Here is a 26,746-nt window from a genome sequence, read left to right as displayed (position 1 = left end):
GAAGGAAGTCATTAAAGCGCCAGAGCGAGCAGACAAGGCAAGCACTCAAAGAATGTGGAAGGCAGTCGGGGAAAGTTGCCATGGACGGACTTAATTCCTCCCAGCCCCAAACAGCTTTTATACTGTGGACAAAAATACATGAAAGTGTGTGTGTGTACCTGTTTAGATGTCTCTGTGGGGACCAAGAATTGGAATGTTACTATACTTGTGGGGACCAACAGTCATTTATGAGGACAAAAGTGCCTCACGGGTTTGAGACTCACAATGTGGTTCTAGTGTCAGGGTTACAGTTAGGTTATGGTTAGGTTTAGGTTGAGCGTTAACCATCCATTATTGATGGTTACAGTGAGCGGCTAGGAAAAGGATCATGTCAACTAGGTGTCCTCACTAAGATATCAAAACTAGAATGTGTGTGTGTGTGTTAGTGAAAGGAACTGTAACTGGTCCCAGTAGCAGCAGGATACAAACGCCATAATGACACAGCTGCCTCTCGTCTGCCTTCCTCCCCTGAGTGAAATAAGACATTTGGGACCTTTGAATAGTTTTTTGAAAATATTTTTTTGTTTAAAGAAAGGAAAGAGAAGTTTAATCCTTTAACTATTTAACTGTTAGGTGTCAATCCCTGGGAGGGTTTCCCCCTTTTATTTGGCGTGGAGTCAGAATTATGGCTTCTCCACACTGTGGAAGTAGCTCTTTGACACAGTCGAGCAGTCATTGGTCATAACAGGATCATTTAAGACTGGATGATGAATAAGACTGTTGAAGTGCATGAGAAGGATCTCATATAAAACAGTCTGTGTCTGCTCCTCAATTCAATTTAATTCAGAAGACCCCTATGAGTGCAAGATCAAGGAAACAGTTCACCCTGCCTGGGATAGGGTTACCAGGGACAAATGTTTGCTGCTGTTAGCATGAATGCATCCCTCCCTGATGGCTAATATAAGCCCCCATGGTGGTATTGTCAATCCTCACAAGAACAGTAGGAAGCGCCTGAAGAAACCACCCAGCGCTGAAACCCTCTTAAACAGCCAAGCCAGACTACCAGGATGGCCGAGGCCATCATACCCAGTAGCCGAAGGCATAATCTAAAGGGGACTGTTTTGTGCAGGCGAAAAAGAGTCAGGAATGCTGTGAGCATGGCGGGACTGGGACAAAAAATTGGCATTTTGACTAGAGACCGGCCCACCAGGTATTATAGGAAGAGCCATAAAGCCTTTGAATGAAAACAAACGCTGCTGTGACAGTGATGTACAGTCTTGTTGGTATATGTATGATTTCTATACATTTTACATCAGATAAAAACTTTGGTCATAAGATTCAGATAATTACTTATTAAAAGCGAGACATTTTAAATGAGAATAAGAAAGTGTTTCTTTGTGCCCCCCTCTCCCTGTTAATGCCCTACCTGCCCCCTGGCAACACTTTGCTAGACCCGCCCCTGCACAGTTACCAGCTGTCAGCTACATAAAAAAGGATCCTGGTGTTATTTGTCTCTCAGAAACAGGTCATAACTTCAACTCATCCATGTCACCTAAAAGGTAAACCTGTTTCTCCATCACCTGTTCAGCTCTGATGATCCAGTAAGGACATCTCCTGGTTTCATCTTCATGTTTCCCTCTCACCACATATCCAAACCATATCATGACCAGCAGCTTTACAGCTGTGGCTCCAGCAAACATCAGCTGATACTAGAAAGTAATATTAAATAAATTCTAACAACAGCTGATCAAACGTGCTGCTGTTGTTTAGCGCGACATCCGCTGGTTTCCTCTTTCTGGCACAAAGTGAGCGATAAACAAACAAGAGAGCCGATCAGCTGATCATTGATCAGTTTTCATGATTGAAGTAGCAACAGGAGAGGGAGGGGATGAGAGGAGAAGAGACAGCTGTGCAGCGTAATGACAGAATAACTCCAGCTTTGTGTCTTTTTCATTGTAGCTGAAGTCCGGGACAAACTGTTCCTTTTCACCTCAATACGAAACCTGTAATATTTTCTCTGAATACGAGATGATTCTGTTTTTTACGGGACGGTTGGCAACTCTACTAACTAACCTTATGAACAAAATAAAGTTCACTATCAGTAACATCGTAGCACCCACCCAGTCATGCTAGCTAGCACGCAGTACGAGTTATTGGAACTGACAGTAAAAAGTCAGCACAACGAAAATAGCTACAACTAAGCTTGGTCTATATCTGACCCAGATAGACTGCAGGTCATAACTTCTTACTGTGGAAGCTCTGCCATAGCCACCACCAAACAACAGAGTTATTTTTACACATCGTCCAGCATCTGGCCAATCCGCCACCTTCCATTGCTCATGCCGTTACAAAACAAACAAACAAAACAAAACCCATCGACCCATAAAAACGAAGAATCACCGTCGGCCCACCGGGCAAATGCCCAGTATGCCCGATTGAATCTCTCCTCTGACAGAGTGATGTAAAAGAGATGGAGTCCAGAGATAAACCCAGAATTGTTATGTGTTGTACTAGAGACAACACACTCGTTTTGCAGGATCCACCTGTGTTATCGCACAGGGAGAATTGATGTGGCCATTCTTCAGTCCTTCTCTACCACTCCTCCTGAGTAAGTCTGCTCAGCTGCACTGACTTCTCACGATGTTCTTGATGAGGAAGCTGATCGTGACTTGTAGTTTCTTTCAGTATTCAGTTATGGCAGTGGTGTCCAAACCCAGGCCACGAGCGTCCTGCAGGTTTTAGATGTGTCGAGCTGATTTAAATGGCTCAACATGCCTTGAAGTTCTCCAGACGCCTGGTAATGAACTAATCATTTGATTCAGGTGTGTAGACCCAGGGTGAGATCTAAAACCTGCAGGACACCGGCCCTCGAGGCCTGGAGCTGGCCAAGTTATGAAGCTAACTATTCTCAAGGCTAATGTAAAGTTCTTCAAATGATTTCGTTTCATCCGTAGATACCAACTCATCTCTCAGGTGCTTACAGCATGATAGAAAGTGCTTCAGAAGAGTCCAAAATGTTGCTGATTTAGATGTTCTGTCATGGCATAGGAGGATTCTGGATTCAGGAGCAGATGGTGCAGTGAAAATGTTTATTTACAAACTACAGAGAAATACATATGGGCTTGGATTAAATGGGTGGGCTTAGAGCAGGGCGATATGGCCAAAAATATTTATCACGACATATATTTGAAAATTTGCAATAACAATATAACTGACAATATAATGGATGCGAGACAAAATACAACTCCACAACTTTACTAGTGCAAAAAACCCATCCATTTATTTTCACTTAAACAAGCAGCTGTTTTTCATGTGCATTAAAGCTATGTAAAGATTTAACAGTGCAAATGCAAATTCCTTGCTGAAAGTTTAACCAAAAGGCATTTCCAGTAGAAATGGGCTGACATATCCAGAGCATAACCATGTATAATATCCACTGAAGTTAAAAAGAGGTGCTTTGCAACATTAAACTGCAGTGTGCCAAATAAAAAAGTCAAATATGTATTTCTCGGACCATAAGCTGCACGGGATTATAAGGCACAAGAAACAAAGCAGTCAGATAAATCAAACTATTCAACTCATTCTTCTTGCTTCCTCCACTTCTGTACCATTGATTCATTAATGCTGTATTCTATCACAGCAGCTCTATTCCTGTGTTGTTGCAGTATATTAATGATTAACCTCGTATTGTGGATGGATTATCTCAGTTGTTCTCCTGACTAAAGTGACAGCAGAGCTGTACGTTTGAACTTTTTCAGAAATCTCTGTCAGAACATGCTATATCATGTTTAGGTAACTAGCAAAACTAGCGAGCTAACTTGCACTAGTTCCTGCTAACTTCTAACTCCATTAAATATAATAAATTCTGTTTTCATGGATGCCTGGATGTTAAACTTAATTGTTACATCTGGTAAAGCAGCAACACTGATCATTTTATTAAAGTTGAAAGAATTTAGTTTTTAACTCTCAATGTGCTGCAGTGTGCGTTTGACTTTGGGACCTGAAGCGGACGGAGTTTAGGACCCAGATTACTCCCAGATTTCCGAGCACCTTAGTCCAACAAATACGGCAATAACGACGGCCCGCTAGCATGTTCTACAAAAAAATAGTGCTTTGTTGTGTATCTGACGGACAAACACCAAACCAGTTACGTTGCAGCATTTTTACAAACCAGTTCTGGTTCATCCGTTTCACTCAACGATCCACTTTCCCCCTTCCCTGTAGCCACCATGCTTTTTCGGCCATGCGTGCATGAAAACAAAGGCACTGCGCATCCGCGTTTTACCCATATTGTATCGCGATATTTCATTTTTTTATCGTTGCCCAACATTATACTGGTATTACCGTGAACAGTATGATGTGGCACAGCCATAGGTGGGCTGGTAGGAATGCTGCGGAGGGAGGAGAGAATGGGTTAGCCAGAGTCTAGAGTGAGATGTACACTTACAGAGAGAGTCGAAACCATCCTACCGGGCGATGTGGTGACAAGAAGCAGGTAGTAAGCAACGTAACAGGCGTGTCTTTTCCTCTGTAGAGCTAACACTCCTGCTGTTTTACTTCTGTACTCCTGTGCATACGTCAAGGATGTTACAGCATCCATGTTATATGTGAGATACTTTAGTCCCATCAAAGTAGTGTACTGTTGTTGTTTGCTCCATTGCAACAAAACATGCAATGATATTATACTGAATTGCACCAGTTTTTAGGACGTCTATCTTTTACTTTCTGTGGGTTTTTCACTGCTTCTCTGCGATCAGATGAATTGTGCACACTATTTGCTCTTCCACAGCTTTATTTTTAGTCTCTGAATGCTCCCATCACTTCTGTGATGACAAAAGTCATGATTATGCCATAGTCAGTCTATTTATATAGACCAAAGGCTCATCAGCAGATCCAAACCGACAGAAAGGCCACGGTTTCCTAAGAATAGAGCACTTACATTCACATTGAAATGTCCTGTAACGTAGACGCCGTTATCATGGTTTTGTTAACCTTAAAGAACAAAACTATGTGCCTGTTTAAATATTTATGGTCTGTAAATACATTAATAATATTTACCATTAATGGCAGTTTACTTTATACCCAGATCATTTTGTGTTAAAGTACACAGTGCTTTACTTCCTCATTGATGACTGAGATGCTGCAATTTAGTCCTCCAAAATATTAAGTAGGGTGCACGCCATCCCATCAGTGTCCATACTCCTGATATAGAGTGAGATTTCCTGAAGCCTTGCTATTTATAGCTGCAGGAGGCAGCTTCTAGCTTCTCCCTGGAGGAAGCTGTCCTTGTTTTTGTATTCATCAAAAAACCTTAAAATCTAAAAATACAGACACCAGGTTCTTTGTTGGGCTTCTCTTTGTGGTTTGCTGTGGCTTTGCATCTGCTCTGCATCCCTGACCATCAATGTCATCAACATGTGTTCAATGATCCAAAAACACACCAGCTAGTTCACCTCTGAGGGGCTGTCGAGTGGTCTATTCAAGCTGGTGCTGTGACTTAAAAAGGTGGTTCAGACTTGAAAACCCTCCGATGGGCTGAATTATAACTCTAATAAGAATAAATAGCTACATTTACAACCTGCATGTTGTGTTTACTTGTGTTGTCTTTGTCTAATATGAACATTTTGTTGATGATCTGAAACATTCAAATGTAACATTTTTGGATTCATTCCTGTGGAGCTCAGTTCGGCACTCCCAGTCAGCGAGCCATGGCATGTATGTGTATGTGGAGACATGTCTCTATGTACGCATGCATACATGTATTTATACATACATGTATGTGTGTGCGTGTATGTTTGTATGGGTGTATCCTAGGGCTGCTCGATTATGGCACAAATGATAATCACGATTATTTTCACTGACATTGAGATCTCGATTATTTGACGATATTTATTTAACAATAACAATGTGTTGAATAATGACTTTAAAGATTGTCAAAAAATAATATAAAATAGTGCAAATACTGATAACAGTGCAAATGTTTGCAGTATAAGAAATAAATGAAAAATGTAAACATCTATGTTTAGTGAACTTTGCAGTGTTGCTCTGTGGTGCAGCTACGACACCGTAGCAAAGTTTCCACACCACTGAAGTTTTTTTTACCTCTCTGTTCAACCAACGGCAGTCACTGTCCTCTCCAAATAACTACTGCTTAGCTTTCTGAGCTTCCCTCGGGTCCTCTTAATCAGCGGTCCCCAACCCCCGGGCCTCGGACCGGTACCGGTCCGTGAGTCGTTTGGTACCGGGCCGCGAGAGTTGAGGCTCAGGTGTGAAATATATGGTTTTCAGGGTTTTTATCGGTTTTCAGTGTTATTTTGTTATCGTTTTTATCGTTTACTCGGTTTTCCTGGGTCTTTTCACGTGTGTTATGAATAACTCTTCTTTTTTTCGGTACCGGTACTGGTTTTATTTTGTTGTATTTATCCAACACCTTAAAGGCCGGTCCGTGAAAATATTGTCGGGCATAAACCGGTCCGTGGCGCAAAAAAGGTTGGAGACCGCTGCTCTTAATTGTTGTGACACGTGTTCGAAAGAGGTGCGCTTGATTTGCCACACGGAGCAGCGCGAGAGTGAAGCACGAGGGAGGGGCTAATAATCGGCTCAGTCATTTTTAATGATCGTTGAAAGCTCAGATCGTAATCGAGATTAAAATCCGATTGAGCAGCCCTAGTGTATCCGTATGTTTGCAGGTAATAATAATAATAATAATAATAATAATAATACATTTTATTTAAATAGCGCCTTTCAAAGCACCCAAGGACACTCTACAACAGATAAAAACTGGAAATATACACAATGGTAAAAATAGAAGATAAAAGTTAAAACATACAGAAATTTAAGAATAGGCAATTTTAAACAGATGAGTTTTGAGGGTGGACTTAAAAAGAGAGAATGAACTAATATTTCTGAGGTCCGGGGGTAGGGAATTCCAAAGTCGAGGGGCAGAGCAGCTAAAGGCCCTCCCTCCCATTGTGATCAGACGAGCAGAGGGAACAGAGAGAGAAAGAGAAGATGAAGATCTGAGGCAGCGGGATGGGAGCTTCATCTGTAATAAGTCAGAGAGGTACGGTGGAGAGAGAGAATGAATAGCCTTGAATGTATACAGAATTATTTTAAAATCGATGCGAAATTTGACCGGGAGCCAGTGAAGTTGCTTCAGGATTGGGGAGATGTGGTGGGTAGAAGAAGTCCTAGTAATAATACGGGCAGCAGAGTTCTGGACACGTTGGAGCTTGTTGATAGATTTTTGTGTGAGGCCAAATAATAATGAGTTGCAGTAGTCAATTCTAGAGATAACAAGATTATGGATGAGAATGGCAGTGGCGTGAGGTGTGAGGAAGGGGCGGAGGCGATTAATGTTATGGAGTTGGAAATATGCTGCACGTGTAATATTATTGATATGTGAGTTAAAGGATAATGTGCTATCGAGAATGACACCCAAGCTTTTCACAGAGGGAGAGATAGGGACCAGCGAGTTATTGATGGTGAGAGAGAAATTGTTAATTCTGGATAGCAGTCGTTTAGTGCCAACCAGAAGAAGTTCCGATTTATTGCTGTTGAGTTTAAGAAAGTTGGAGGAGAACCAAGAATTAAGTTCAGCTAGACAGAGGATGAGGGAGGGTGGAGGAAGAGTAGAGTCAGGTTTGGTAGAGAGATAGAGCTGGGTGTCATCGGCGTAGCAGTGGAACTGAATATTATATTTACGAAAAATATGTCCGAGTGGAAGAAGGTAGATGATGAAAAGAAGGGGCCCGAGGACAGATCCCTGGGGCATCCCAGTGGATAAGGGAGAAAGCTGAGAAGTGAAGGATTTTAATTGAATGAACTGAGTGCGGTCAGATAGGTATGATTTAAACCAGGCTAGTGGAGTGTGAGAGAGACCAATAGAAGCTAATCTGCTAAGGAGAATGGGATGAGAGATGGTATCAAAAGCTGCACTCAGATCAAGAAGGATAAGGATGGAGAGGAGACCAGAATCAGCTGCTATAAGAAGGTCGTTTGTTATTTTTATAAGAGCAGTTTCAGTGCTATGTAAAGGACGAAAGCCAGACTGGAACTGTTCGTAAAGGTTATTATCAGTTAGGTGAAGATGGACTTGTGAAGCAACTATTTTTTCAAGGATTTTTGAGAGAAATGGTAGATTGGAGATAGGACGAAAATTATTAAAGTTGTTGGGATCTAGACCAGTTTTTTTCAGAATTGGGGTAATAGCAGCAACTTTGAAGGAAGCAGGAACAGTTCCAGTGGTGAGTGAAGAGTGAATAATAGCAGATATGAGGGGAAGGAGAGGGAATAAGCAGGCTTTGACGAGGACAGTGGGGATAGGATCGAGCTGGCAGGTAGAAGGCTTTGATTTATGGATGAGATCAGCAATATCAGCTAAGGATGGAAGTTGAAAAACAGAGAGGAAGTGAGAAGGGGGAGAAGTTAGGACAGAGAAGCTACATTGAGCATTAGGGTCCAGGTCTAAGTGTATTTTATGAATTTTATCAATAAAGAATAGCATTAGAGCATCACAGAAGTTAGATGAATAGAGATGAGCAGGGAGAGAATCAGGTGGCCTGTTAAAAGAGTTGAATAGTGAGAAAAGGGTCTTGGTAGAGTTCTCACTTGAGCAGACAATAGCAGAGTAATAAGCAGATTTGGTTTGACTAATACATTCCTGGTAAAACAGAACGTGGTTATTAAACATATCCTTATGAATTGTAAGGCCAGTTTTCTTATAGAGACGTTCAAGCTGTCGGCCTTTAGCTTTCAGTAGCCGGAGTTCAGGGGTGTACCAGGGTGCAGAGCGAGAAAAAAGTACAGTTCTGGTTTTTTGTGGAGCCAGGGAATTTAAAATACTACTAAGGCTATGATTATAAAAAAGTACCAGGTCCTCTTGAATAGCTAAGTTGTTAGAAGACAAGCAGCTAGAAAAAGCAGAGGAAAGGATATCAAGATTTATATTCTTGATATTCCGGAAAGAGATAATACGGGGATTGTTAATTACAGAGAGGGTCATGTGAACATTAAAGGAGAGAAGTAGATGGTCCGAAATTAGCAGTTCGTCAGCTGTACAGATGGAGGGGGTAAGTCCAGAACAGCAGACTAGGTCCAAAGTGTGGCCCTTAATGTGGGTAGGGAAGTTTATGTATTGTTTAAGGCTGAAACTATCAAGGCAGGATAGAAGGTCCTTGGTAAGAGGATGGTCGCAGTTATCCACGTGAACGTTAAAGTCACCCAGCAATATTATATTAGGGGAGACAGTAGCTAGATTGGTCAGCAGATCGGCAAAGTCACTGATAAAAACAGAATTAAATTTTGGGGGGCGGTAGATGACAGCTATTACAGTTGGGGTAGGTCCTGAAAGTTGACAAACAACAGATTCAAAGGAGCTGTACGTAGGGGCGGACAGCGGCGAGACTTTCCAGTTCTCGCGATAGATTATCGCGAGGCCACCACCACGGCCGGACTCGCGAGGTTGGCAGGTGTAAACAAACCCCGGGGGGGGGTGGAGTCGTTGAGTTGCAAAAAGTCATTGGGCTGTTGCCATGTCTCAGTCAAGCAGAAAAAGTCAAACTTACGGTCTGTTAGGAGATCCTGGATGAGATGTCCTTTGTTCATAAGCGAACGGATATTAAGCAGGCCGAAGTTGACAGAAATACTGTCGGACTGGATGAGAGTGTTAGCCGACCTAGGCAGACCAGTCAGAACATTGTGGTCAATAGACCTGCAGGGGTTCCGTTGAGAGCGACCAGAGGTGGACCAGAAGGACTGAATTGGTTTGGAATTATCCTGATGGAAATACCGACGGGAGCCTCGATGTACGTACTTTCGACGAGGGAGGAAGGCAATGTCCGTGTGGAAATGAAGAGCAGCCAGCGGCGGAGCAGCTAAAGAGAAGCGGAGCCGGAGGAGCTCATCAGCTGTATATTGATGAAGTCCAGTGCCGAGTCGGTAGATCGATGACATAAGGATCCAGACCCACACTGAGAGTACATAGATCCTTTTCCTTTAGTGCAGAGCCTAAGAATAGCTCGGCGGACTTCCATTCACATGTTGCTGTTATTTATAGCTGCCAGTGACACAAACAACACGCCTATGGGTGCTGCTGCCTGTGCTGGGATTGGTTTTTGTCGTAACAAACAGAACTAAAGTGAATCCAAGTGTTACAAACAATTAAAAATGTACATCGCAGCCACTGTCTGTGCATTTGTTTTTGATGATCTGTGATGGTAGCAGGTACTTAGTTCACCAGTTACTATTATAAGAAATAATTTTGTTTTTTTAAGCAACTACTTAATTTGTCTTTTCTCTTCCAGGTAAGTGGACATGGAGCTGTACAGTCCAAAGCCTGACTGAAACCTGACTCCTGCTGACGGTCGTTCTGTATGTGTTTGCTGTGGGGCTGGTGACAGTGAGGTAAATATGCCTCAAATAGTTGTTGACCTTTCTGTGTGGAGACACGAGGCAGAAGCAGCAGCCACTCTGGTTATTGGACATCCGTCTTTGACAGTGGACAGTGATAGAAAGGCCAGCGCCGTCTTTACTGAGCATCTTAGCTTCGTTGTTTTGTGATTTCATGAAGAAATAATTATAGATAAATGATACATAATTAGCTATTTGTTAGTAGATGTGTGGTTATTATAACAGAGGGCAGAGATCCTCTAAGGCCGTGGTTTATGTAACGCGGTTACAGGACCAGGGCGCCTGACTGCAGCTTCATAGACAATGAGCTATCAGAAGTAGTTTCCACTATGGAGCCTGAGTGTGTGAATCAAACACAGGAAACCAAAGTAGAGCTCAAAATATATATATTATGTTTGTTATGAGAAATGTAAAGACGGATGTACAAAAAAGTAAAGAAAAATATGCAAATATATCACAAACAAAAATAATGTTGACAATACAAAACAGCTTCTTAGGTTCCAAAAGGAGGTGGGATGAGGTGTGGTCCAGTATGTGATTTAGTTCAGTTCCATGGACCTGTGATAGGTCATGTGTCAACAGTTTGATTCAGTCCATAGGTTCACGATTCCTACCGCAACGTAGCGGTGGTCGGGTGGCTCGCCATCCCGCGCTGATCAGGGCTGATCGCGGGAGAAAAAAAAAACCTGACCTAAACAAGGTCAAAAACAAATTATCCTTCAGCGAAGAAAATGAAACCGCATCCTACTGCTGTGACAAAATAAATACATAAATAACAAAGACAATTAATGCCATGTTTCATACAACAATCAACAAACCATCATCTCTTATAATGAATTTCATTCAACATACTATTATAGAAAAACATTCTCATGGGTCCCATCAAAGTATATCAGCCATAAAGCTAATAAATATTATCCAAAGTTAATCGAATATATTTACAAAACTCATTCAATCACAGGTGTTGCGCAACAGATTCAATAATTTAAATGGAATTTAACTCAATGCAAAATCTCATAGGCCGTTTTGGCATTTCATCAGAAAAGTAACAAAAAACATCCAAAACGGACAAATCTACAAAATTCAAATCACTCGTCCAACTCTAGATACGTTAAGTCAACATTCGGCCATAATGGAATAAACAAAAACAACAATATTCAATAAATAAAACTAGTAATTGCACTTACTGTCGCTAGCCTAGCATTAGCTTACCGGCGTTTTAGGATGTGCGATCGCGGCTCCGCATTTTCATTAATTGTGACGAAACAAATAACTCACCGTTGAGTCGATTGTGAGGTAGTGTAAAGATGAATGAATCGGCCGGGTTATTGCACGCTGTCAACTGTAAAATGTGTCGATAGCTGACAAGTACGCCAACCACAGGGACAGCAGCAGCCAGAGGAGCAGGGACATGCAGCTGAATGACCCGGAACTTATGCAGGGTTCATTCCCGCCACAATAAAGGGACTGGCGGAAGTGGGGTCAGAAGCTACCGTGGTTACATTTAGGTGTTCAGCAGCGTCCTGTGTGCAGCAGATTAATCACATCATGTTCGGTTTGGTGTCTTTTTGATGTGATTGTTCGGAGAAAGCTGCCAGGAAACAACTAATAACCGATCAATGACAGCTCAGACAGTCCAGCTGGCTTTCCTCACAAAGTGATTCATTTGTTACCGTCTGTGGTCTCTGAGCAGGCGCAGTGTTACACTGATTTCATCTCCACAAAGCTTCTGTTGAATGTGAGTGAAGCAAGATCACTCCAACCTGTCCTGACACAGCTGAGCTCAGACCAGTATGTCATCACTGTTTGGGTTTGTGCTGAACTGGGCTACTGTTACATGACTGGTAATGAACTGGTAACACCCCAGAGTTCTGTGCGCAATAAGATCTGAATTAATCTAATCCATAAATAAATCATGAACAGCCAACATGCACACATGCTTAACAGAGTGTGTGTGTGTGTGTGTGTGTGTGTGTGTGTGTGTGTGTGTGTGTGTGTGTGTGTGTGTGTGAGTGTGTGTGTGTGTGTGTGTGCTTCCTTTGAGTACAGCTGTTTAGCACATGCATTAATATTTCAGGAAGATGCCCTCAGAGAGACATTATATATGTTTGCATGCTGCATAATTAATATAATAATAAATACCCTTCTAGCGTGATAACAGCAGGGGGCGCTGTGACTGCAGAGTCCTTTTGATGTGCTGTTTTTACGTGACAAATTGCTGCTGACAGATCTATGTGATCACTTATATTAAGAGAGGATTCCTGATTCTCTGTTTAACTTTGTACTGTGACGCTAACGGAGTTTATAAATAAGTCTTTTAATCGTATTAGTTGTAATTAGAAAGACGAACTCCTCTCTCCTGATTGTTGATTGGCTTTTTATGAATTAGGGTGAAAGTCTGATTCACGCTGAGCTGGAAAACCTAAAACCCACAAATACCCAAAGAAACCTGAAACGATGATTTAGCCATGAAGTGAAATCACACAGGGAAGCTGAGATTGTTTGTTGACCTGTGCTTCAGCATGTCTAACTGGGACCTTTACAGCAGTATTTCTGTGTTAGTTACTGTTCGACACCCTTTGCCCTGTGTATCCACGGTCAGTCGTCTGCACGTGTCCAGCCTCGCCCCTGTGTTCTACCTAAACGTTTCCATTCTGGTCATTCCCAATGAAGAGTCGACCATCTTTAACCGTTCCAGCTCCGCCTCCTGGGTTTGTCAGTGCCACCGTCTCCGACACACAACAGCTCGCCATCACGAGCTACCGTCTCCTAAATTTTCCCTGTCAGGTTTTTGTGTTTCTTCTTTCACAGACCCCCCTGACCCTCACCTCCACCCACCCCACCTCCTCTGCACCTGCCCTGTGCACTGTGTTGTTCTGGACCAGCTTCACTCAGGCACCTTTCTCCTTCACACACATGTATTCAGTCTTACTGGCTCCACCTCTCCACCTGCTCCCTGTTCTCACTATAGTTCCCAGTGTTGTCTGCACCATCGCACACATGAAGGGCCTCAGAGTCGAGTCCTGATGTCATGGCGCCCCCGCTCTAAATCCATCTGTCCCTCCTACAGCTCCTACCTGTGCCTTGCTGTCTCCTGCACAGCCTCAGTATATGCTCAGTATGTGCTCAGTATGTGCTCAGTATGTGCAGTACCACAGTACGTCTCTTGGTGTCCCGTCGTGTGCTTTTTCCACATCCACACAGATATGATACAACTCCTTCTAACCTTCTCTGCACTTCCTCATCTACATGTAGAACCTCACTTCAGTAGCTCTTTCTCACGGTGTGGCTCATCAGCTCCATCCCCCTGTGGCTGCTGCAGCTCTGCACCCTGATTCTTCAGTACCAGGACACAAGCATCTGTCCCAACACTGTGTTAAACAATCTAGTTAAAAAGTCCCCTTCATACCTCCAGATGTTTATCAGGACCATCATTCTCCTTCATAGCTGCCCTCATGTCCTCCTTACTCTTACTGCACATCCTTCCAACCTCAGCCAAGTCTTTTTCTGCTTCCTCAGCATGTGCTCTCTCACACAGGTCACTGTAAACCTGCAGCCACTGCCCAGTTCTCCCGTCTACTTTCATTATCCTGAACGTCCTCGTTCACATTTCCTTGTCTTCTTTTCTTCTGTTCAGAGGATGCACTGAACACCACCATGACTCCCTCATACTTCAAACCATGTTCCAGAGGTTTGAAGTCACACACTAACCTGCTCACTTTATTATTGTGTTTTTGAGCGTTTTCTTCTGCTAGTACCCCCCTCACAGTCTCCACCTTCACCATACGTCACCTGCAAGGTCACTGTCTTCAAAGGTGTAGCCCCCCCTCCAATATCTGATTTCACTGCAGCTTTTACGAGTCAGCCGTGCTATTTCTGATAGGCTCCCCTCTTCTCTCTGTGGGTGTCACTCATAGAAAACTTTGACACATTAGCCGGTCATGTGAGCTGCTGCTGGAAATAAGTTGAAGAGGGGGTGGGGCCCTGTTAGTGCACACGCCGCTGCCGCCTCGCAGCAGCCTGGGATTCCTGATTTACTGCTAGTTCACTGAGCAGAAGAACAGCATTTAATGGGGCTCTTTCCTAAAAGTCGTGGCCTGTGTGAGGGATCGTGGCGTGTAGTGTATGTATTGTTGGCAAGCCGTCACAAGGGGGCGCCCTTCAACAACTTACCTTTGATTTGTGACTCATGAGCAAGAAAAGCATAATGTCAGATTATTAAATGTAATTCATCTTCATAATAAAGGAAACACGGATGTTTCTCAGTGACTCGTGTTTGTTTGCAGCCAGTTTGAGACAAGAAGAAAAGAAATGAGCAGGAAGCAGAACACATCACTGTTTGCTCCTCCTTTTATATAATAGGACTAATACAGCAGTGTTACATATGTAAATGGCTCCAGCTGTCATAAACTAAGATTCAGGAAGTTCTCTGATTGAAATGCTGGCAGGTGATGGGTAACCCTCCCCAGCATGTTCCCAAGCGTTGCATACAAGCCACTGAAAAGTAAACAAGTAGATGACGACAGGCTGACTGTCTGTGTGGAGAATCAGTAGGAAAACGATGGATAAGCACATGAATCTGACATATTTGGAACAACCAGGTCTCGTGAATGACGCCATTTTTACTCCACGTGACGAGAAAAACATGTAAACAGATCGTGAGCATCAGATCTGTTTATGCTTCACAGTTTCCTGCTATCCAAAGACGTCAGCTGACGGCCCCGCCTGCCTTTGTTGTCTCTGCCCAGCCTTCCTGTCGTTATCCGTGTTTTTGCTCCCCATCCCCTCTGCCCTGTTGCCCTGACAACAGACAGACACCTAGGTTTCCTTGGCGACGGGGCAGTTTCCTGCCTCCCTACGCTGTGACTGTAGCACAGAGTGTACGATGTGATTTAAAAGCCAAACCTGGGGATGTGAGCGGTCCAACCTCACAGGACACGTCGAGCTTTGTCTGGGTTTGGATTTAAGGAGCTACAGGTTAGAGGAGCAGGGACAGAAATCGTCTGTCAGTGTCCCCGTGAAGCCATCGCTGATGTGATTACTGCTGTTTCACATCAAACACTGCAGTTTTCCAGCAGTGGAAAGAAGCTGCTTTTGCTGGCATCCTTATTGAAGTTTAAAGTTTTCCATTTCTTAGAAAATGTTGCTTATTTTTCATCCTTTTAGGTGCAAATTATTCGTTTTACATATAAGTCATGCAGACCGTCAGTGATGCAGGCGTGCGGCTGTGATTAACATTTCCCACCAAAGACCAGAACTGTGCTTTCCACAGATGAGAGCCGCTGCATGCTGAGCACATGTGGAAGAGGCTGCAGAGCATCGTGCTGCTGGAACCTCGTCAGCACGGCTGCTCTGGTGTTTCAGTGATGGTCTGGGGGACATCCCAACCACTCAGCACCCTCAGCGTCGCTCTAATAACAGCTACTTGTTAATAACATTTGTGCACGAAGCTGCCACATAATATTTTCACCTGGATTCTTGGGGTGTCTCTGCACCTACACAGAATGGTTTCAGTGATGGATGGAAGAACCCTCAGGCGATGCCTTGCGTTGGGTTCTGCGTCGACTGGACGCCTTGTGTCGGAGGTGAACCGTTTTGATTTAAAGGTTGATCGTAGCGCTCCCTCTGTGACTCCCAACATTAACTAGCTCACTCGTGAGCGAGAGAAGATCAGCTGTGATCCTGTCTGCTTCATGTCTGTCGTGCGTGCTCAGCACATATTGCAGGAACGTGAAATATTTTGTAGGTTGAGCACAACCAGTGTTCCCCAGTTTCATTACTGGGAGTTTGAAACCAGTGATTAGGCTGACCTGTACTGGCCTGATAAAGCACCGCTACTTGAAACACGTGTAAAAAGCTCGGTGTCTACATTGATGGTTCTTTTAAAGTGAAGAAGCAGGTGAGTGCAGTGTTCAGTCCTGCTTCTTTCAGTTAAGACAGCTGGCCAAGGTAAAGCCAGACCTCCTAACGTCTTTGAGCGTGTTATTCACCTTTCCCTTACTTGCAGATGAGACTACTGCAATTCATTGTGTTATGGTCTAGATCAGGCCTCCATCCATCGTCTTCAGATGGTTCAAAATGCAGCTGCTCGCCTGCTAACTGGTACCAAACGGAGAGAGCATATAACCCCAGTTTGAGCTTCTCTACACTGGCTTCCTGTCTCCTACAGGATCCAATTTAAACTTCTACTTTTTGTTTTTAAGTCATTAACGCCCGAGCCCCTCCTCACCTGTCTGAGCTCCTCTCTGCCTATGCTCCAGGACAAACCACGAGGTCCAGCTCAAAACTAATGCTGTCCATCCCACGGACTGACCTCACATCCCGTGGTGATAGATCCGTCTCTGTGGCAGGTCCCAGACTCTGGAATAGTCTCCCCTTAAATATTAGATCTGCACAAACACTTGAGCAATTTAAATCTTTACTAAAGACACATTTCTATGCCCTGGCTTTTAACACACTATGACCCAAGCATTCTGGTCTTATTTGAATTAGTTTAGTTATTGTTTTAATTCTTTTACTGTCCTATTATTGTTTTTTACTGTTATTATTGTGTTACATTGTTGCTTTTTAATACCATTTTTATATTGTTAAGCACTTTGTGCAGCATCGGCTGTTTGAAATGTGCTATAGAAATAAATTTGACCTTGAAACCAAATCTCCTTAGGAAGCGATTTTATTTAATTTATTTATTTAGGACCGTGCATGTTAATGAACATAAATGTAAAAAGAAAAATTACATGAATGTAAACATGCCAGATTATAGCCAAAGGCTAATTTCCATCTTTAATGAGGCCGTGTATTAAGTTTCACACAGCATGGGTGGAGCAGCTACTAACCATCACTGCAAGCTCGACAGCAGGAGCCGTCTTCCTGTCGCAGTATACCCCAAACAGCTAATTATTGGACCGCAGGGAAATGGGACGGGTGTTGGTGCCATGAGGGAAAACCGTCGTTCTCCTCGCTCCTCCCTTTGCCTCCTGCTTGCTCCTGCCGACCCGGCTGGTCTCCGCTTTCCCCGACACTGATTAAACCCCCCTCCTCTTCCCTAACAACGTTAGGCCCCTTTGATCTCCAGCACTTAAAACCAGCAGCTACCATTGTGCCATCCAAAACATCTCTGTGGTTGCTATGGTTATTCACTTAGATACAATTACTATAGCAACAGTGTTTCTGAGGGCTGGGGAGGAAGTGGCTCAGCAGGGATCCAGGTGGAGACACATGAAAGACACAGGCTGCATATAAACGGTGGATCGGTGAGGGCGGGCCCTCCTCGCCAGCCTCGCCATCGATACGATTTCTCTTTATGTAAATACGTGACACAGATATGTATGTTGAAGAAAGACAGAACATCCTTTCACACGATCCTCTGACACACTTGTCTCTACAATTGGATGTGAAACAGACTTGAAAGGAAAGAAGTCGTGTCAGGTATTAACAGATATATCAAACACATTATCTTCATATGCAGGGGTTAAGACTCTGTCATCAAACACCTTTACAGAGAAAAGTAGCCAAGTGTGTGAGATGATAGCTACAGTGAGTGACAGCTTAGCAAAAATCCTGAAAGTTGGAGACTTAATGTCAGCTTTGTCAGCCACACTGCAGAGCTCACAGAAGGCCCACAGCTCTGATGACTCAGTGGATGGAATAAAGCCCTCCAATGTGAACTGCACAGTAGGGCTGCCACGATTAGTCGACTAGTCACGATTATGTCGACTATTAAAATCGTCGACGACTAATTTAATAGTCGACGCATCGTTTGAAGCTTTGTAAGATCACAAAGGACGCAGGAATAAGTAGCAGGATTTAAGAGTGTAATAACGGACTGAAACAGAAGATGGCAGCACTGCATGTACAAGGATGCCAGCTGCCGTTAAACCCCGAAGAAGAAGAAGTAGCTGTGTCCCAGAATTCATAGCGCAGCTGTCAACAATGGCGGTAGCTAGTTAGTTTTAACTTTACTCTTATTATTCTTTCTGGGTCACAAAATAAACGTTTAACATATTTTCAGGGAGAATGTAGCTGTGTAAACCTCAAATATCTGCTCAGTTTATCAGGACACCACATATTTTCAAAAGCGCTCCGACGTTTTCGGAGACGTCTGTTACCCACTAGCTCGTTAGCTAGCCGGGGGCAAGGCTAACTAGAGCCGTGAGAACACCGGACTCCCAGCAAATCGTTTTCAAACCCACCACCGTCTTTCGCTACTCAGGTTAAACATATATATAAGTCACTTAGATAACTTACAAATGTTATTGTTTGGCTTTCTTTAGTATTTTATTTGTTCCTGAGTAAATCGGTTTGGCTGAGATTAAAGTTATAGTTTTTTGCACAGCTAAAACTGTCAAGCAGACAGCTGATTATCAGAAGTGTGAGACGCTGGAGAATATACTCCGGTGTCCTGTTATATTTTAGAAAGCAAGGAGTTTATTAAACTTCACCGAAACAATCTGCAAATTTCATTAAAAATTAATAAACTACCATCTTGTCTTTATTTTTAGTTAGCACAAACACTTCAAGCTGTAAGCTAATGATAGTTATATAAGACCAGATGCTGCTGGTGCAATAAGCTGTACGCTGTACGTCCAATGGATGATGATCTGATTAGTCGACTATCAAAATAATCGTTTGTGGCAGCCCTACTGCACAGTGGTGTCATCATCACGTGTCCTTCATCTTCTCTGGGATGGATCAATAGATGGCTGATCCAGCCCCGTGTCATGAGGCAGCGCTGCCTGGTTGGCAGAATCTGACCCCAGACCAGCTATATACCATGTACAGTGTTCAATCAACCTTTCACTGGGCATGTGTATAAGGTCACAGCTGTCAGTGTGCTGGATATTTGCAGTGTTTTCAAATGTATTCCACTACAGACTACAGATTACATGCCCCAAAATGTATTCTGTAACGTTACTCAATGAGAGTAATGTATTCTGAATACTTTGGATTACTTAATATATTATCATGCTGTTTACAACTACATGAATGTACTGTTGCTGTGATTTATTACTGAAGGTCAGCGGCTCCGAACCGTAGTAAAGGGACCTCTGGCTAACACGTCGGGTTCGTGTCGGGCTCGTAGCTGAAAACGAGCTTTACTTTGTTGTCTGGGTCAACTTTGCTAGCAGAGACAGAGAGGCGTTGAAAGGCTGCTCCAACAGAACTTATTGTCAAAGGAGCAGAACAGAGTCAAACCTTCTGTTCTTAGAACTGAAGAAGCTTCTGGATGAGAGGTGAAACGTCTTCAAGCAACTTAAAGAAGTCCAGACGCTTTTCTTTGCACGCTCCTCAGACTACGATGACCTGGATGACTGAGAACCTTCACAGACAACAGAACTTATTGTTTTCGGAGGAAAACAGGAACACGGTGTACGGTCGAGTCTTAACAGCTTACAGCTGGGCTCGTCAGGCTCTCTTCTTGCAGTGGTTATTATTATATTTACATGCTTCCAGCTCCCGTTTCTGCTCGGTGACAGCTCGTGCTTTTCCTTTCTCTCCCTCCCTCGCTCACAGACACATCACGGGTACAGCAGTCCATCCTCCCTGCAGCACGGACTACACTGCCCATGATGCTACATTCTGCCTGTTAGCTTAGCACAACAACAACAAGGCCTCTCTCACCCAGGAAACACGCAGCGTGTCACCCTGTAACCATGGCAACCACAACGCTGCCGCCTGGAACAACAGAACATGTCAAACAAACCCAAACAGTCCTGACCCGCCACAATATGAACAGGAAAGTACCGCCGTGTAATCCATTTACTTCAACAAAGTAACTGTATTCTGAATACCACCTGTTTAAACGGGAACTGTAACAGAATACAGTTACTCGTACGTGTACTCTGTTACTCCCCAACATGCAGTGTAATCCATTTATTTCAACAAAGTAACTGTATTCTGAATACCACCTGTTTAAACAGTAACTGTAACAGAATACAGTTACTCGTACGTGTATTCCGTTACTCCCCAACATGCAGTGTAATCCATTTATTTCAACAAAGTAACTGTATTCTAAATACCACCTGTTTAAACGGTAACTGTAACAGAATACAGTTACTCGTACGTGTACTCCGTTACTCCCCAACACTGGATATTTGTCATATAATTGAAATATCATTAAACTCACTACTCGTACTCATAAATATGGTCCGTGCACAAAGCAGCGTCGTCTCTTTCTAACCATCCCTGCTCCAACAAACACGAGGTTGTTTCCATCGCTGCTGCTGTTCCATGTTGTTCAGCTCTTATTGTTACTGTAAGTCTCGTAGTTCTTATTTGTGTGAGGCTTTGCTCCTGCCCGTCACTCTGCTGCTGTTCCATGTTGTTCAGCTCTTATTGTTACTGTAAGTCTCGTAGTTCTTATTTGTGTGAGGCTTTGCTCCTGCCCGTCACTCTGCTGCTGTTCCATGTTGTACAGCTCTTATTGTTACTGTAAGTCTCGTGTTCCTCCTCCCTCCCCTCCCTCTCATAAAATATTGAGAGAGCCTGGCACTAGGCCAGACGCCCCCCTCCCTCTCTGCCAGGCAGACGGCCAGCTGACGGAGCATGTGGCTGTGGGAGGGGCACGAAGGGCGGCTCGGCTGAGGAGATATTTGTGGTGGCTGTTACAGAACTGCGCTACAACGCTGACATATTTGTCTCCGTGTTGTGGGTGCAGGCAGAGTTATGGCTGGATGGTGTTTATAGTGAACAGGCTCCCCTGTTATTAAAGCGTGTTTCTCATTTAAAGTGGCACATTTCTGAAATGTACAGTAACCATGAACATATTCGTTCTCTAAATGAACGCCACGAGTTGTTCCCACATCGAGCTGCTCTACTCTGAACTCATTCACACGAGCACTTTCTGCTCGAGTGCTTCCTCTGTTCACAGCCACACTCACGGATGCGCTGGAGAACAGCTCGGGTAAGAAGTGTGAACAACATGCTGGCATTTCATTCTACCTGCAGTGGTCAAATCAAGGCAGTGGTCAAATCTAGCTTCTTTCAGCTCAGGCAGCTGCAAAAACAAAGCCAATTCTTTCACGGCAGCACTTTGATCCACGCCTTTGTCAGCACTCGGCTGCATTACTGTGATGACCTTCATGTTGGAGCTGTGGGCGTCTCCACAGTGGGCCTGGGAAACTTTGAAAAGATGTTTTCTTCTTTCGGCCATAAAATCCAGATCTTGGTTTCCTCTTTGTGAGCACAACAGAGACTCCCCTTGTCTCTTACACAGCCCCCCTTTGGCTTTCATGCACACACACCCACTCAGGGAATAAAGTCACTGCAGCCATTTAGCTGCTTCTCAGCACTCGCTGCATAACCTGAGGTTGGTCAGCCGGTCGACTCGTCGTGCATAGTGACAAATGAGGGATTTCAAATATTTCCAAAGCGATGCATCAGGTTTCTTTGCAGATGAAGTGAGACGTGGATGTTTCACAGCACCAATGAAGATTGTGTTTAAGTGCAGCCGGGCGCACGCTCCCCCAGCGACGCCAGCTTCTTCTCACCGTGCAAACACTTTGATTTGAAATAGATTACAGCCGTGAGTGTTTGACTGTGATGCACTGGTGATGTGATCAGGGTCGCAGGTTTCCACCCGCCTCGTCTCTTTGCATGCAGTGAAGGAAACTATGCAAACTATGCAAGGTGTGCAGTAACAGGTCTGAACAAACCAGCAGCAAATAACTTCCAGTCTCCACAGGTTCAGTGCAGCTGGTGTAACAAACGTTTGGTTACAACATATTAATGTTCGCACACTGCTGTAAAAACAGTTTTATTAAAATGAACGTGCACTTTTGTAGAAGCTCGTGGTGAACGCTCCACTGACTTTGTTTTATTAGTACTATTATGTTGTGATGGGTTGAACAGGATGACTTGAGACGTGTGCGATGTGACAGAATAGACAGATGGAAGCCTTCATGTTGGATCAGAACGACGTCGGGCTTGTTGGTCTGCTGTGGTTTGATCAGAAGACTTCCTCAGATCAGCACCGTGGCCCTCCTCTTCCTCTCCCCCATCTGCTTCTTCTAGCAGCTTCCAACACACTGAGGTCTCTGACAGTGAGAGTGACTCCAGTGTTCCTGTAACTTTGAAGCAGAGGTTCAAGACAGATTTGATCTTTCCTTTCCTTCTGTTTGGGATTGAAGTGATGTAATATCAGGGGGGGCAGGGGGGGCTATGATGTCCTGTCATTCTCATGTAAATCTGTGTTGGGAACATTAATGTTTAGTAAATGTGAAGTTAGCAGAGCAGTTTTGGTCTGAATCACTGACGTCTTTCTTAAATACTGCAGGAACAGTTAGGAGTGTAACTGTAATCTGTAATTGTAGTTTGGCTGAGCTGGAGTCTTTGGGTTCATCATGTCGTTGGATGCTCACCTCCTGCAGCTGCTGGCTGCTCTCCCAGATGAGACATGATATCTGTATGTCCTTTATAATAACCTTAATTCACCTCGCACACACACAATGAGCTGTCTAATCAGCTGACCGGAGCAGGTGCTGTGTGTGAGAGCGATGTTGGGGTTGTGAGGGCCCAAAGAGCTGGATGTCAGCCCCTGTGGAGGACAGAGGGGTTATGGACGTCGCGTGCGTGGACACCACTCCTCAGCTACTAGCTGCAGATGTGCAGTGCACATGTGGAACATGCAGCACCTTAAACCAACATTTCCTCTGGAGTTAAACACTCTCCCTATCTGTTCACATACAGGTCTGTGTCCTCTGTACAAACCGCTGGTGACCGTAGCAAACTGGCAACCAGAGTAATGGTAAATGGTAAATGCACTGGTTCTTATACAGCACTCTTCTACCCTCCCTAAGCACTAAACCAGTTCCAGAGCATCTAATAAAAGCACTGGCAGCAACAGGGGCCAGTATCCCGCCCAAGGTGACTTTGGCACGCAGACTGGAGCAGCCGGGGATCGAACTACCGACTGACGTCCTGAGCCACAGTCGCCTCTTTTCCAGTAGAACATAACTGCCTCAGCTCTACTCGACTCTGTTTCTCAGTTACAGTTGAGCACCACCTCAGTGTGGGTGGGGCTGTTACAGCAACACAACCTGAAAGTCCCGTGACGCAAACACAACAAGCGATGACATCCCGGTGATGGAACATCTGCACCCCGTCACTGGACTTCCTGTGTAGCCGTTTCCCTCGTTGCCAGGCAGGTTTGAGTCTTGAAGGGTTCGCTCTCATAACTGATCCAGTGATGTCACTTCCTGGCCATCAGCGGCATGTATCTGGGACACAAACTGGGCTTGGAACTGGGTGAGAGATGAAACTCTGAGGACCTGCACAGACTTGCTGCCTCGCTCTTTGTGAGGAACGTCCTTCAGGAGTATGAAAGGGAAACTAGCAGTTTATTGAAACCAGCTCCGCTTCAACCTCAGATGCACACAAAGTAGACTCGTTCCCCAAGAGTTTGCACTTTGGATCCCAGGTATCGAACCAGCAACCCTCTGATTAGCAGATGAGCCAGTCGGGCTACAGCTACCCTACGTGTGTGTGTGTGTTGCCTTTTCATTCACATAATCCATCTTATCTCTAATGAAAAAGCCAAATGAAATCCTCAGATTTGCCCCTCAGGTTCCCACAGTGTTCAGGTCACACCAGGCCACAGTCCCACATTTGAGCCACGACTGTGGGTCACACAGAGGACAGAGCATGTCCTTTAGCCTTCTTTGTTTTTGGATTGTGTGCCACAGAGTCTCCCTGAAGATGATTTTGGCACGTTTGCTGAGATTGTTTGAAAAACAAGCTAAAGAACACGTCCACGATGTCACAGCAGCTGTGGGCCTCGATGGAGCCCACGTTTGTCCTGGAGGCGTCCTCTGTGGAGCGAGGCCGGCTCACATGGTTCAGTCTGAACAGGGTGAAGCTCCAGCTTTGACCTGATTAACTTCCAGTAGTGGAAAAGCAGCTGTAGCTGCATTTTTCATCACTATTAATGGGATGCTGCTATGACCTGCTGTTAGTGGGAGCTCAAAGCCTGAGGCCATCATTAAGATCTGTGTGTGTCTGTGTGGGTCTGTGTGTGTGTGTGAGTCTGTGTGGGTCTGTGTGGGTCTGTGTGTGTGTGTGTGTGTCTGTGTGGGTCTGTGTGGGTCTGTGTGTGTGTGTGGGTCTGTGTGGGTCTGTGTGTGTGTGGATCTGTGTGGGTCTGTGTGGGTCTGTGTGTGTGTGTGGGTCTGTGTGGGTCTGTGTGTGTGTGGGACACTCACTGAGTAGTAGTCCACTGACCGACCCAAACACGGTGACTTCATATCACAGGAAATATTCAGCTCAGGCTTCTGTCTGACGCTTTGCTGTCTCACATTTAAATCACAAAGGTTGTTTCTACAAACACCCACTCATCTATCGTCCTCTTACACACCGGTCACAGACCCACTGCTGAACTCACAATATCATTTATTTTCCTTGTGTTTGATTGGTGGTACAGTTGTTTTATTTTGTGTGTTTGTTACACAGGAAAGCTGTTATTGATCAGTTTGAGAGTAAAACAGAAACTGTGAGTGTAAATGTGGAGATTACAGTCGTTTCATGCTGTAACCTACAAAATGCTCTGTGCAGACGAGTCCGTGAAATCAATCAATCATCGTGATTTCTTTAGCTCATGAACACAGTGTGGGGTCAGTGTTAACAACATGTGCAGAAAGGAAACACAAGCGTGGAGTCGGTGGGATTGTGCAAACGGTGGCTCGTGCATCAATCAGCTCCAGCTGTGATGCATCTCTTTGATTAGTGGGAGCAGCAAACTCCATCCAGACAGCTTCCTTTCTTTTTTTCACTTGACTGATCGATCAGCGCACAGCTCCGTTTAGCACACACGCCATCTTTAACGACGGCGTGGAGTCTGTGCCCTGTTCCTCCCACACACGAGTGTTCGTTCATGTTCGGCCTTGTGTCTGAGCGTTTCCTCTCGGTGTGTCTGTAACGAGGAAGCCACGGGCAGGTCGCACACAAACGTGTGGCTGCCGAGTGTGCGAGTGTGGCAACGTGTGGCAACTATTCTGGTTTGCCAGCGACGTTTCCAGATAAACACTGGTGGCAGCTGCTGCCATGGCAACACCATTGTGCTCCCTCCCTCCCTCCCTCGCTCGTCTCCCCTCCCTCTCCCCAACCACTCCTCTCTCTCATGCTCCGCCGGCTCAGAGAGCGAGGACCAGAGAGGAGAGAGGTCAGCTCGATTCAGAGGACAGAAAGAAGAAAGGAATAACCCGGAGTGGACGGGGACAGGATGAGCGAGGACAGCCACTCCCACTACAGGCTGGACCCCAGCGATCGCCTCAACGGGCTGGGACAGAGGAGGAAGAGACCCAAGAAGGTAAACGAATAGATGGAGAGCCACGTGGTGCAAAGTGTGTAAGGATGGAGCACCCCACCCTGCAAAAAGAGAAAGGAGGTGGGGTTAGGTGAGGTTTGTTTATGTGCAGACGAGCGTCCACATGATGTTAGGAGCACCGAACCATCCGAACTCTCACCCCGTCGTCTCCTGTGGAGTGTGTGGCTGCTCCCCCACAGCAGTTGTATCCTCTCTCATATCCTCCGTCTCCTGGTGTTGTGTTGCTCCACAGTGAGTCGTAGTAGGAGGCTCACATGCTGTCAGGGTGGGTCCCTGCTCGCTCTTTGTGTGCCTGTCGTTGGGGGTTTTGCTGTTTGCAGCTATCAGGAGGTTTGTGTTGTAGCCTGATGTGAGAAGTGTTGTTATTATCATCATTTTTAACATTTCTGCACCGCTACAATAAACAGACACACACCCATCAGCCTGTTTACAGATCTATACGCCCATAAAGACGTGAAACACACATTGCACAAATCTACTATAACGTGTTCATATGTGTTATAAAATAAAGAGGTAAACTATTAGCTGTTCAGGTTGATTCATAAATATGACCTCAGCACGTGAAATCCTTCTGCTGACATCCCTAAAAGCTCGTCAGACCAACGAAGCCGTACAACACAAATAACCAGACCAAACCAGGGTTGTGCGTCTGTTGTTGAGAACATTGTCAGTAAACCACAGATCAGTGTTTATGTACCAGTGACGTCCTGTCAGTCTCGATGTAATGATTCCTGACAGCGCGTCTTTGTGTGCCACCTGCTCGCTCAGCAGCTACACAACCCAGGAGCTCAGTTTTGAAACAAACCTTAGCACAGTGTTTGTGTGTCCGCCGGGAGTGATGTCTCACTCTGTTTCCATCCTTTTCTCGTGAACAGCGATCTGGTGTTTCTGAGGACACAGAAGCATCCAGCGTCATTATTTTTGTGTATGTCGTGTGAGCTGAGAGTGGAGCGCTGTAACCAAAGGTAGTGAGCGCGTCAGCCTTTAATGTCGCGGCTGGTTGTGCGATCGTGTCGCCGCTGAACTCGTGTGGCCTGA

General features: G+C 44.7%; 1 protein-coding gene across 3 annotated transcripts in view; it reads left to right on the top strand.

Annotated features, from left to right (window-relative positions):
• Window positions 1-26,746, top strand: part of ank2b (ankyrin 2b, neuronal) — a 156,166-nt gene that overhangs the window by 13,579 nt on the left and 115,841 nt on the right. For 2 of the 3 annotated variants that reach the window (XM_080882687.1, XM_080882694.1), the window contains exon 1: window positions 25,049-25,690. The exons of the other annotated variant lie outside the window; for it this stretch is intronic. In XM_080882687.1, coding sequence (XP_080738813.1) covers window positions 25,604-25,690 — 87 coding nt within the window. In that variant the 5' untranslated portion in view covers window positions 25,049-25,603. Of the gene's footprint in view, window positions 1-25,048; window positions 25,691-26,746 lie in introns of those variants that run through there. 3 annotated transcript variants of the gene reach the window in all.

Source organism: Rhamphochromis sp. 'chilingali' (genome assembly GCF_963969265.1).
Source record: "Rhamphochromis sp. 'chilingali' genome assembly, chromosome: 1".
NCBI lineage: Eukaryota > Metazoa > Chordata > Actinopteri > Cichliformes > Cichlidae > Rhamphochromis > Rhamphochromis sp. 'chilingali'.
The sequence above is the reverse complement of the archived record's forward strand: the minus strand, read 5'-3'. Positions and strand labels throughout refer to the sequence as shown.